Source organism: Natator depressus, chromosome 3 (assembly GCF_965152275.1).
Source record: "Natator depressus isolate rNatDep1 chromosome 3, rNatDep2.hap1, whole genome shotgun sequence".
Lineage (NCBI taxonomy): Eukaryota > Metazoa > Chordata > Testudines > Cheloniidae > Natator > Natator depressus.
The window spans coordinates 92,345,857-92,359,657 of NC_134236.1; the positions used below are offsets into that span (position 1 = coordinate 92,345,857).

Sequence of the window (13,801 nt, forward strand, 5' to 3'; positions counted from 1 at the left end):
TTTTATACTACAACAAAGAAGGATCTGTATTCATTGGCTGACAAACAAGAGCTTATGTACAATTACTGACAGATAAAACTTCTGTCAGCCCGTGCATTAGCACCCACATCTGACCTCCCATCTCCCCCTCACCTCTTCGCTGCCAAACTCCAGGCGCCAATTATTAATTTAAAAAAACTAGCAAAAAAGAAAGTTCTCTGCTCCAGGGACCTTGGGGAAGGGGTGGAATCAGGGCATATTAGTGTTGAGGAAAAATTATTTAGTAAAGGGTGTGCCCAAGGGAAGAGGTGGATTCTCTATCTCTTGATGTTTTCAAATCAAGACTACTTTCTGATGCCTTTCTGGAAGAGAGGTGTAAGCCCAACTCAAAGTATGGGCTCACGGCCTGGGGCTGGAGGGGAAACTAGCAAATTAATACCCAAAAAAAGGTCACTGTGAAGTAGTCAGGGTTGCCCCGCCCCATAAACCATACCTGACACAAATCCAGAAAAGAAAATGATACATTCAGTTATTTAACTGTCCATACCCTCTACTCCTCCCCAGTCACACGTTTATTACCAAAACAGGCCATCCATCACAACCTAATTCTGACATCTCTGTGGGGCCAACATGCCGTTTAACTCCCTTTCTACCCATGTCCGTTTACCAAACTAACTCTCTCCCAACATAACCAAACTTTACCTCTCCCCGGCTTTTACCTCTCCCCCTCCGTAGCAAGGGCCGTCAGCTGATCGGCCGCAGGGAGGGAGAGAAGGAGGGGCAGGAATCCAGCATGCATGGGGAAGAGGCGGGGGGAGGGGGGAGCTTGCCTGCCCTGCAAGGAGAGAGCAGTGGGTGGGGGTCTGGAAAAGAGCGGGCCGGGCCTGACTTTTAGTGGCAAGGTGCTGTATGCCCGGGTCCGGCAGACAGTAGCGTGCCATTAAAAATTGGCACGCGTACCATAGTTTACCGACCCCTGGTCTAGAAGACTAAGGCAGAATGAGTTACAATGGCTGGAAGTTGAAGCTCAACAGCTTCAAAATAGAAGTAAGATTCAATTTTTTACCAGCAAGGGTAATTAACCATTGGAACAACTTGATTTTTAAATCAAGAGTGGATGTTTTTGCTCTAGTTCAAACAAGAATTAATTCAGCAAAGTCCAATGACCTGTATCCCTACACAAGGTCAGGCTAGATGATCAGAATGGTTCCTTCTGGCTTTGGGCTTTATGAATCTATAACTTATATTGAATTTGTAACAGAGATAGGGAGAGCTTCTCCATGTATTGAGCTGGTGAATCTTCACATTATGCAGTAACTTATCAGGTATCTATAGTGATGCTAATTATTTTCATCCTAGCACAGAAGAAGAGAACACCACCAGCACTACTACTAGATGAAGACAAAGGCTCGAGAAGGAAGCTCCCAAAAAGATCATGGATAAGAAAGTGCAGGTAGCCAGCCAAAGCTTGAGCAGCATTTTCCAGTACATTATTAACCAAGGAGGATGGTGAACAACAGGGATACACATTTTAAAATCTGCAGTTCTGAATAACTTGCACCCAAAAGTCCTAAAAAAGCTGGCTGAGGAGATCTCTGGCCCATTGAGTTAATTTTTAATAAATCTTGGCATATCAGAAAAATGCCACAAAACTGGAAGAGTTCTAACATTGTGCCAGTATTCCAAAAAGGTAAGTGGCATGAGCCAGGTAACAATAGGTCTCTTACTTAGACATCAATCTCAGGCAAAATAAGGAAAACACTGATAGGGGGTTCACGTGATAAAGAATTAAAGGATAGGAATATAATGAATGCCAGTCAACATGGTTTTATGGAAAATAAGTCTTGTCAAACAAACTTGATTTCATTCTTAGATGAGATTACTAGTTTGGGTCACAAAGTAACTATGTAGATGTAACACACTTAGATTTTTGTAAAATGTTTGACTTAGTACTACATGACACTGATTAAAAAAATCAAAACTACACAATATCTAAAAAGCACGTTAAATGAATTACGAGCTGGCTAATTGACAGATCTCAGAAAATAATCATAAATAGGGAATCAACACTAAATGGGGTATTTCTACTGAGCTTCTGAAGAACTAGGTCTGATTCTAGTCAACATTTTCCTGAATGATCTGGAAGTAAATATAAAATCACTGCTAATAAAATTTGTGGGTGAGAGAAAAGAGTGCTGCAATGATAAATAATGATGAGTAGACAGGGCAGCGATACTGAGCGATCTGGATTGCTTGGTAAGCTGGGCCCATTCAAACAAAATGTGTTTTAATACAGCCAAATACAAAATTAATAATCCAGGAACAAGGACTGTATCCTGGAAAGCAGTGACTCTGAAAAGTATCTAGGGGTCATAGTGGAAAACAACTCAACAAGCACTCCCAGTGAGATGCTGTGGCTACCAGGGGCTAATGCGATCCTTGGATGTATAAACAGGTTAATAACGAGCAGGAGTTGAGAATAGATTTTACCTCTGTATATGGCAATGGAGAGACTGAGCCTGGAATACTGAATACAGTTCTGAGGTCCACGTTTTAGAAAGGACGTTGAAAAACAGGAGAAACAGTAGAATAGAGCCACAAAAACAATTTGAGAGCTGGAGAAGATACGTTACAGTGATAGACTTAAAGATGTCAGTTTGGCTCATAAAACAAGATTGAGAAGTGACTTCATTATATTGTATAAGTACCGTGATGGGGAGAAAATACCAGGTACTAAAGGACTCTTTAATCTAGCTGATAAAGATATAACAAGAACCAAAGATGGGAAGCTGAAACCAGACAATTCAATTAGGAAATAAGGCACAAACTTTAAACAATGAGGGTGAGTACTGGTTTTTGGAACAAACTACCAAGGGAAGAGGTGGATTCTCTATCTCTTGATGTCTTCAAATCAAGACTGATGCCTTTCTGGAAGAGAAGCGTAAGCCCAACTCAAATTATGGTTTAGTCAAAAGTTATTTGACTCAGTACAGGAGTAACTGTGAAACATAGTGGCTTGTAATATGCAGGAGGTAAGACTAGATGATCTAATGGTTACTTGTGGCCTTAAACAATATGAATTAAGGCCAAGATTTTCAAAAGTGACTTAAGTTTTGAGACTCCTAAAATTGACTGTCAAAAATCTCTGGTCACTTTTGAAATCTTGGCCGAAATTTACTTTAAGAAACCTATTCACTGTGTCATCAAAATGCAATTATTAAATATCCCTGACACAACACTTTTTGCAAAACATTTAACAATGTAAATTTCCCCTAAAAATCAATTTTAGTGCATATTAGTGGTCATACAGCGGACACTGCTCAGATTTCCCCAATAAGCCCTGACTATGCACCTGGTACAGACCTGCAGGATTTCTGGCCTAAGAGGCAACTAACAAAGAAAAACTGTGAGGTGTTTTACGGATGTAGATCACTGGGAAGACTGGGTTTAGCCAAAGCCAAAATTATCTGATTTCATCTAAATCTCCAGAGAGTATTTTACTGCATTACCGGTTGTTTTAGACAAACAAATCACAAAATGAACATGTTTACTGTTACTGAATAGTAGCAAAAGTAAATCATTTATCAAGATGTTAAGTTGTAATAGGAGAACTCTCTCTCAACAAACAAACTAAAAACGCACCACACAATCCCACAAAATGTGTTACCTCTACTGCTTCCCATCCCCACTGCCTGTATTTTGGATCATGAGTGAACCTCCACATATACATGTAGGTCTCTAGAACTTCAGGTCGCAAGATATAATATTTCTCATTTTGCCTTGTAGCAATGGCCTCTACACCTCCATCGAATCTGAAAGCTTCTGGTCCCAATTTCATACCTAGACAATAAAAATTAAATGTATAACAATGTTAGCAATGATTTTGTATGCAGGAATTTAACTGTACGTCTTCCAATTGTTTGAGTATTTTTTCACTGTAAATATAAGTATTAAAACCTACAAATGCTCCTTTTCAGGCACAAACCATGACAGTTTATGTAAATTACTAAACATTAATCATACTTTCATATGAAGTTAATATTACACATGTAGTCAACACTTTAGCCAGGGGTGACCAAACTCCTCCTTATAATTGTTATATTTGGGAAATCCCAATAGCTGGGGCAAAAGGGATATGCTGTATCAATGCTTTAAATTGCAGTTCTACTCCAAAGAGTAACTGTAAAGCTTGTATTGTGGGATATTTCATGTGTATTGTGGCTGATTTTTTTCCAGTTCGCTCTGGAAAATTCACCGTGATTGGATTCTTTCATCTTCTTGCTTCAGCAACTTTAAGAATGATCTTGAAGGACAAATTCTGCATTCAGTCATCTTTGTGTAACCCTACTGTCTAAATGTTACACAGGAGGATCTCTGAACAGAATGTTGTCCTTGTATTTAGAACTTCATTAATAGTTCTATGTATGCACAAATGAACAGAATCCATTTCATCTGTGGTGGGCTCAACAGAGCTGGAGGGAGCAAAAATATTTGTCACTAATGAAAGAAGATGAGATGCAATAGACACAGACAGCATCTCTGTTGACAATGAGGGACCATTTTTAGAGTCACTATTCAGAGCAAAACAACAGTTTAAATGAGGGAACAAAAAGGACTCTACATTAATTTTACAGAGTTCCATACAATACCTTCTGCACCTGTTTTAACCAGGACAGAATTATAGATAAAGATTAAAGCACAGCTAATCTCTCAAAATTCATCATACTGTACTTACTTGTACGATCATAAGACTCATGACACGTGCGAGCAATTTCAGCACCAAGTTCAATATGACGCCCAGTTTTATCATTGGGTGCCCCATCTGCACCCAGCGCAAACATGCCTCCAGCAAAACAGGTCAGATGTCCCATTTTATGTTCAAGCAGGCCACCCTTCCACTCAGCAATGTACGTCAGACCTCCACTAGATTTCCGGATCAGATGGGTTTCTATGGACTGCAAAAATATACATTTTTAAACCAAGTTTACTACTTTGTAAGCAATGTGTGAAATACAAAGGCAAAATTGCACAAAATAGGAAAGTAATAAATTTACACCCATCCAGCTTTTTTTGTTTTCAGTTTTATCTTCAGTATAGTTTTTGCTTTGATTTTATTTGCCACTAATGATGCTAATTAACCTCTAGCACAAAGAAAATGCAACTCTTCTTTACCAGCGCAGGTTGGCATACAACAACAACACGATAAATTTGCTGAGACTGTCTGTATACTACCTGGTAAATTTTCTAAAAAAGTTGAATTAAAAAGATAAGAAAATACCATTTTATGATTCAGATCTTCCCCTCAGTTTTATGAAAAGCATATCTTGTATACATAGGCTATATTTTTAATGGCTTCAGTGAGTTAGCTTGCAAATTTTCCATCTTAAAATACTATTGTACTCAAAGGATATAGTTATGGTATCAAATATAATTGTGTAGTAATGTGATTATCAAAGGGTTAATTGCGATACTCAAAATACTAGAGGTTGGAGCCATGCTCCACCTCCTCCCCTTACTTTGTTTTGTTAGTGCACATTTTCTCCCACTGTTTGTTACATAGCTGAATAAAGCAGCAGGTTCCCAGACTGCAGCACTGCAACTAAAGTGTGTTTCTTATGCGCTGAGTGGGTCTCTTCATAAAACTGGTGACGAGGAAGAAGATAAAAATGGTAATTCATGGGAAAACTGAGGAGTTTAATTCAGAACGAAGATTGACAGCAATATATTGGAAGATTGGGCCACTATGTTATTGCAAATGAGATTACAAACAGAAAGCAATTTTCCTCAGTGTCTGACAGTAAAACCCACTGTCTCTTAAGGAGTTCGTTACAACCTCAGAAACCAGGAGATAAGAGTTTGAATGACCTTCAGAAGACTTTAACAGAGTACTACATGCCAAAGCCAAACATTATTACAGAATGTTTCAAGTTTCATACTAGAATGAGGTGGCAAGGTGAAAGTGTACCTGTGTATGTGTCACAGCTAAAAAGACTAATGGAATATTGGTAATTTGGAAGCGTTCTAGAGGACATGCTGTGGGACAGATTTGTTTGTGGTATCAGTAATAAGAGAATTCAAAGACAACTGCTGTCAGAGGGGAACTTAACCTGGCCCAAAACAGCAGAATTAGCAACAGCAATGGAAGCAGTGAGAAGCTTACGAGATTTGCACTTAGAATGCAGGGACAATCAAGCTGATTCAATATGCAAAATGCAAAACCAGCTGCAAGGGATAGCGCAATGCCGTAAGTGCCTCAAGACTGGACACTCAGCTAGATGATGCAAAGCAAACAGCATCTCAAGCCCAGACGGGGTAGACTGAAAAAAACAGAGCAAACAGAAGAAAGCAGAAAGGAAGACACAAAGGAGGTACACACTATGTATTGTCTATAACGGAAGAACGTGGGACCTTACAAAGTAACAGTAAAGTTAAATACAGGGGTTTCGGCTACTGCGATCAATGAATCTACAAACATATCAACAATGCAAAGCAGAACCGAGCCTGATAGTGAATGCAAGAATGACCCTGAGAGCCTACAGCAGAGAACCCAGCAAGGAAGTAGATGCTGTGCTTGCCCCTGTAAAATATAAAAGCCAAAAGAAAAATTTAGCAGTCCTAGTGGTCAAGGGACAAAGGCAAAACCTGGGAGGCTGAGACTGGTTCCAAGAACTAAAACTAAACTGGGAAGAAATTTTCAAATTAGATCGTAGCACAATACCAGCATTCCAGGAAATCCTATATGCTCACCCAGCCACTTTTAAAGAAAGGTTAGGGACCTTGGATGGTGTAAAAGCCAGGATTTACACCCAGGATGGGGTATACCAAACACTTTAAAGCAACTCCAGTTCCTTAAGGTTTCAGAAAAAAAGACAGACTGAGTTGCACAGACTGGAAAAGAAGGTATCATTTCACCAGTGCAATTTTCTGAATGGGTCACACGTACAGTTCCTGTGGTTAAACCCAAGACCATCCATATCTACGGGAATTATAAAGTCAGGTGTGTCAAGGCTTCAGGTTAGACTATTACCCCATTCCATGGATGGAGGACTTGCTAGCAGTGTTAGGTAGAAGTTCAAAAATTTAGTAAGCTGGACATGTTGCAGGCATACCAACTGATGAGGCTGGAGCAGGATTGTAAAGACAAAAAAAGTTACCCCTATAAACAATCACAGGGGCTTATACCACACAATAGATTGTCATATGGAATATTGTCAACATGTGGAATTTTGCCAAGGCCATCACAAGCAGAAATGACACTGAACATCTATCAACACTGGAGAAGATTTGAGGTAGCAGCAGTCTGCTTACAAAAAAATAAATGCTTTTTGATGACACCAGAAGTGGTCAGGGGTGCTGGAACAATTTGTACAGTGGGGGTGCTGAGAGCCATTGACCTGAACTGCAAACCCTGTATATGATGGAAACCACTTCAAGCCAGGGTGTAGTCAAGTGATCATCAAGGGCTATTCAGAACATTATGAGCTGCAGCTATGATCTAGCCCTCCCTTACTTCCTGTTTAGCTTGCCTGTCTTTTCCCCCTGCTCTGTTTGCTATGCAGTTGAATAAAGCAGCACGTTCCCAGCTTGCAGTGCTATAAGTAATGAGTATTTCTTGTGCACTGAATGGTTCCTTTACAAAAAAAAGTGTTATTCAAATTGATGTATTTTACATATTCCAGAAGTGAACATACTAAAGCTCTGATGCTGTACTGAGAAACGTAGCTGCAGAAGCCTACCCACATGAAACCCTTGCACACAGCTAAAAGCCAGCAGAGCTCCACATGGACTCAAGGTTCTGCCTAGGCAGTTCTCAGTGTATGATGTCTTGGAGACCTCTGAAAAACCCATCAATAAAAATGGTGAAATATACTAGTAAGAAAGAATTAGAAGTAGGGGAAGTCTGTCATCACAAGATTTAGGGAAATCTGAACACACTATGTACGTACCAGAAGGCACACTGTGTGTAAGGGGACTGTTGCCCCCTTACTAACATTCAGTGGGGGTGTTTTAGTTGCTAGCTCCCAGTACTAAAAAAGGGGGAAGCGTCGATGGGGAATCAGGACCCTGAGACTCATAGTCCCCAGGAACAATGGGGAGAGGTCAATGCTTCAGGTCAGCCTGAATGACAGGACGGGCAGGCGAATCAGAGAGTCAGGAGGCCAGGGAGGTCCTGGTCCTCCGTGTGAACTGGATTTGCCTGGGTCAGACAGAGTGGGGCCGAGCTAAGGAGAAAGCAGGGGCCCAAGCGAAGCTGGGGAGCAGAGCTGTGCCAGATCCAGAGGGACCAGAAAAGCAGCCCAGAGAGAGCAGACCCTGTCCTGGAAGCAGAGCTGCAGCCCCAAAGCCAGAGGCACAGCCCAGAGAGAGCAGACTTGCCCTGGGAGCAGAGCTGCAGCAACCAGAGCCAGAGGGGCCAGAAAAGCAGCCCAGGAAGCAGGTCAGTGCTGGGAGCAGAGTCATAGAAGCAGCCTGCAGAGCAGCCCTGTCCTGGGAACAGAGCTTAGCAACCAGAGGCAGAGGGGCCAGAGAAGCAGCCCATGGAGTTGGAGGCAGAGCAGCAGCAGCGCTGAGACAGCGGTGGAGCTGGGGCTGGAGAGCAGCTGGGGAGAGCGAGGGGGACCCTGGGCAACGGGCCCAGCACAGGGAGATGCCTCAGCCAAGAGGCTCTGCAGGTCAGGCTTGGATTGTAACCCTGACAGGGCAGGGGTGACACTGGGAAGAAGCCTCCTACCACTTAGAGCCTGAGAGCGTGTGGCCACCACCAGAGCGAGCGTCCAACCCACAGCATCCCTACAGCACAGCCAGGCCTGAGAAGGCGGCCTGGGACTTACAAGGAACAGACTGTGAACTGCCCGGATATTCCAGAGACAGTGTTTGTGATGTTCCCTGCCACAGAGCGGGTTGATGTGTTTCCTTTAACCTTTCCCATTTTTCCTTATTCTTTTTAAAATTAATTGTTGATTAAATAACTTGCATTTGCTTTAAATTGTATGTAATGGCCAGTGGGTCAGGGAAGTGCCCAGTGCAGAGAGAGTACCCCGGAGTGGGGACACCGTAGCCCCTGTCCTAGGTAATGACAGCAGGGTTGGGCGTCGAGCCCCCCAGGAATCCTGGGCCCAGCCTTGTTGGGGTTACGAGGACTCTGCCAGACAGGAGAGTGGAAGGGGAGTCCTCAAGGGCAGGGAGGCCACCGGGTAAAGGAAGTGGGAGCGAGGACTCAGATCCTTTCGCTAGCCCACTCACCGGGGTAATGCAGAAGCCAGGAAAGTTCCCCACAATAGCGGGACTATTCCCCCACTTACATACGTACCATGAGATTAAATGGGAGGCATAAAGAAAAATCTGAAAACATAAGATGACAGTCACAGGGAATGGGACCCATGTGCTCTTGAAAGGGACTAAAGATGAACAGTGCTATTGTTTATTCAGTTGTCCACCAAATGCTTAGTTTATTCCATTACAATAATAAAACCCAAAAGGATGGCTGGAAGATAAATTAAAGAGAAGATAAATTTGATAGTCCACACTAAATCACCCCCTGCCCCATCTCCCCCAAAAAACAGTACAGGGAACCATTAAAAACAAAGATAAAAACAATAAACTGACCATACATGGGAAATATTGATCATAGTTATTTGTTCCCTTTTAATGCCAATCTTATTTTTAGTAGCAATAAAGGTCTTCTATATACTGTAACATCAGCAGAAAATTCTTTATTAACTTTTACTGCATCTATCCATCAAGGTACTTACGTTGTGCTATCTGAGCACCTACAAAAATAAAGCCAACAAATTCTGAAAACTACTAACTTTGTCTTCTCTCTCCTATGCCCAAGAATTTACCAGTGACACTTTGTCTTTTCTCTGGCATCACTTACCGACTTAGGAAGTTCCTCAACCTATTCTTCTTTCTCTTTTGGATTCCTTTGAATTCCCCCTAGCTACCCCAGTTTCAGGCAATTCAGTTTTCCTCACAAGATACAGAACTTTGCTAAAAAATTACAACTGCTTGAAAAAAAAATCCTCACACATTTTTGAAAACTCTGGTTTGGGAACTGAAAATGTGGGTTTTGGCAGATGAAGACTTCCTTCCATTTTTGACGATAAAGATACAAGTCAGGGGGTTCTCACACTTTCCTAATGTGGATCTTATGCTAATGTAGGGTTGGAAGGGATTCACAAGGTTCACCCCCACCCAATACTGAGGCAAAATTAAATATACCTAGATCATCTCTGACTATTTAAAAGACTGTTCTTCAAAACTTCCAATGACAAGGATTCCACAACATCCCCTGGTAACCTGTTCTGGAGCTTAACTCTCCTTACAGAAAACTTTTCCTCAAATGTAACCTAAATCTCTCTTGTTGTAAACTGAGCTGATTACTTCTTGTCCTATCCTCAGTGGACATGGAGAACAACTGATCACTGTTCTCTTTATAACAACCTCTTACACATTTGAACGCTATCAGGTCTCCCCCTCGGTCTTCTTTTCTTTAGACGAAGCTTGACCAATTCTTTTATCTTTCTTAATTGGTCTTGCTTTCTAAACCTCTTATTTTGTTGCTCTCCTCTGGGCTCTCTCCAATTTGTTCACATCTGTCTTGAAGCGTGGTCCCCAGAGCTGGACACGGTATTTCAGCTGAGGCCTCACCAGTGCTGAGTAGAGCAGAACAATTACCTCTCATGTCTTACATGTAACACAGAATGAAACTAACTGCATCACATTGTTGACTCATGTTCAATTTGTGATACACTATAACCCCCAGATCCTTTTCAGCAGTACTACTGCCTTGCCAGTTATTCCCCATTTTGTAGTCGTGCATTTAATTTTTCCTTTCTTAATGTAGTACTTTGCACTTGTCTCTACTGAATTTCATCTTGTTGAATTCAGACCAATTCTCCAATTTGTCAAGGTCATTTTGAATTTAAGTCCTGTTCTTCGAAGTGCCTGCAACCCCTCCCAGCTTGGTGTCATCCACAAATTTTATATGAATACTCTCCAATCCATTATCTGTCATTAATGAAAATACTGAATAGCACCAGACCCCGAACAGGCCCCTGTGGGCCCCTACTAGATACTTTCTCCCAGTTGGACAGATAACGACTTTTTGAGTATGTGTTTTCAACCACTTGTGCATCCACCTTATAGTAATTTCATCCAAACCACATTTCCCTAGTTTGCTTATGAAACTGTCATGTGGGACTTTGAGAGCGTGTGTCTCATACACCCCTATTTTTCCCCGATTTATCCTCTTCCTTTCATTCTCCCCCACTTTCCCCCCTAGAACCTTCAATGTTGTTTTTCTTCTTCCTCCATCCCAAAGCTCCCTCCTGGGTTCTCTCTCTTCCTTAGCCTATTTGGAATAGAGGCTGGAGCATGGATTCTGCTCCCCTTCCAATATGGCTGGCAACAGGATTACAGAGATTGAGTCACTAACAAGTGAATTGCATTCCAAATGCATGAAAAATTGCTTTTCTGTCAGGTGGGAAAGCTTCTTTCTTTTGGAGTAGCTGGGTAATTATTTTTTTTAAAGAATGTTGTTTAAAGCTTGTTTTCACTGGTTATTCCAATAGGGTTTAAAATATTTTCATTTATAATTATATAACTAAGAAGTTGGGACTCAAAGAAGCTTGCAGTGAAATATATTACTGCATAATTGTATTGGAAAGTAAAAATAAACAGACAAAGAAATTTCCAGACACTTTCAACTGCTATGCAATAAAATGATTTTTGTGTTATAATAAAATATGCTATTATTTAAGATACCCACACAACTATAGGCTAACTGCTTTTTGAATATTAGTAAATTCTAATATTAAACTGTCAATAGTTTAGGACAAAACAATCTCAAACTAAAACTTTTTGTAAACCAAAAGGGCAAACCTGTCTCAGAGTAGCATCCTTAAAAAAAAAAAAAAAATCACTATTCTGGTAACAGTTGGTAATTCTACAATAAATTATCTAACAGCTAGATTGGGTACATTAAAATAAACCAATTCATAAATCAAACTATTATATGTAGCAAAGATTGATTTAATTCCCATGCATGATAAAGCCACTGATCATCATGAAGCCACTTAAAGGCCTGATCCAAAGTAGAATCAATGGACTCTAGTGATTATAGTTAAGGCTGCGAGGTAGTTTGTATTATAAAACTTAATTTTGAAACACAAACACATCTTTCACAAAAGCCCAGTAAATTGCTCCCTACCTCCAATCACTGCCCACCTGATCTCTACTCTTTCTTACTGATCTCTACTCTTTCCCTAACAATGCCAACTGGTTGCCCTGAAAGATTAAGTCCATGTGTCAGTGTTCTTCTGGCATGAATGGATTAAGTTAAATTGGAAAAAGTCAGTCTTATTTTGGAATAAGTGTCTCCACACATGGAGTTAATCAGGAATAATTCCTGGTGCAGGCAAGCATTAAAATATGAGCTCTTGTAGTCTCTGAATTTTAGTGGTATGTTGCAGTCCCAATCCCATATAAATTAGTGTTTCACAATTTGTGGTGTGAAAAGTTCTGGCAGGGAAATCAAGTCTCTAAAATGTATTAGAAAGGGATATTGGAGTGAGGTAGTGGTAAAGGGAATCTTTATAGATAATAGTTCAGGACAGCATGAAATTCAAAATTTTCTACTTATGGCCAATTTATTTTCCTTTTTATATAATACATAGATTTTTTTTTTAAAAACATACATGACATTTATTTTAACTTTTAACTCAATTTCAACAAAGATTTGATCTGGGAAAAATTCCAATGATGTTTCCCCACTTGTGAATCCGGTGATCACTATGAGATAAATTTATTATTTCATTCTACATAGTGAAATATTCTCTACATGAACCAATTTACAGCATCTGCAAGGAATCAAAAAACTAGAAGAGGTGGTTTTTGATTAGATGAAAATATATTACTGATGGATAATTGTTTGGAACTGGTATAGTTTTCCTTCACAGTAAACAGAAATGCACTTGAGAGAACAGGGGCAAGAGTACAGTTAGCACTCTATCAAGACAGCTGGAATAGAGGGTGCAATGCAAGAGGTTGCAGGGAGGAAGTGGCTGGAGTGTATCATCATAAAGGGAACAGCAGCAGATGCTACCTGGGAGCAGTTTAATAACAAAATGACAGCTAACATAAGGCTGCAGAGATAGAAAGACGAAGAGAAGGAAAAAAGGAATGTTGTGGGCTAGAAAGCAGCTTAGAGGAGTGTCCACTGCCTGTTCTTTCAATCCCCTCCTCCCTGCACATGGGTTTAACTTTTTGGAGAGGAGGGAGGGAAGTCCTCCATTTTCATATTCTTCCAGAAAGATGAATAGTTTGTTTACAACAACAAACATATGGGGTGTAGACTTTGTTTTGGCTTCACCAGAGGGCTTAAGTGAACAGTGGAAGACTAATGATGACAGACATAAATCTACTTATACAGCTTGTTATAGAGTCTTGTTAAAAGTATGCCCAGATGTAATAAGATGCAATACAAAACATGCTCATCTATGTGGTAAAGGAACAGGTTTTAGTAAAAATAAAAAAAACCCCACAAAATTGTCTTCGTTGAGTTGATGTGGTGCAATAGTTTTTGAAAAGAAATAGATTAAGAGGAGGACTGTCAATTAATCTCAGTTAATGCACACGATTAAAAAAATTAATCATGATTAATCACAGTTTTAATCACACTGTTAAAGAAGTTTCAGAGTAACAGCCGTGTTAGTCTGTATTCGCAAAAAGAAAAGGAGTACTTGTGGCACCTTAGAGACTAACCAATTTATTTGAGCATGAGCTTTCGTGAGCTACAGCTTGCATCCAATGAAGTGAGCTG

General features: G+C 40.5%; 1 protein-coding gene across 1 annotated transcript in view; it reads right to left on the reverse strand.

The window, feature by feature from the left end:
* MAN1A1 (mannosidase alpha class 1A member 1) overlaps positions 1–13,801 on the reverse strand; it is a 211,786-nt gene that overhangs the window by 15,193 nt on the left and 182,792 nt on the right. The window contains exons 9-10 of the mRNA XM_074948322.1: positions 4,715–4,934; positions 3,647–3,819 (exon numbers count right to left, since the gene is read on the reverse strand). Of these exons, the coding sequence (XP_074804423.1) occupies positions 3,647–3,819; positions 4,715–4,934 (393 nt within the window). The remainder of the gene's footprint in view (positions 1–3,646; positions 3,820–4,714; positions 4,935–13,801) is intronic.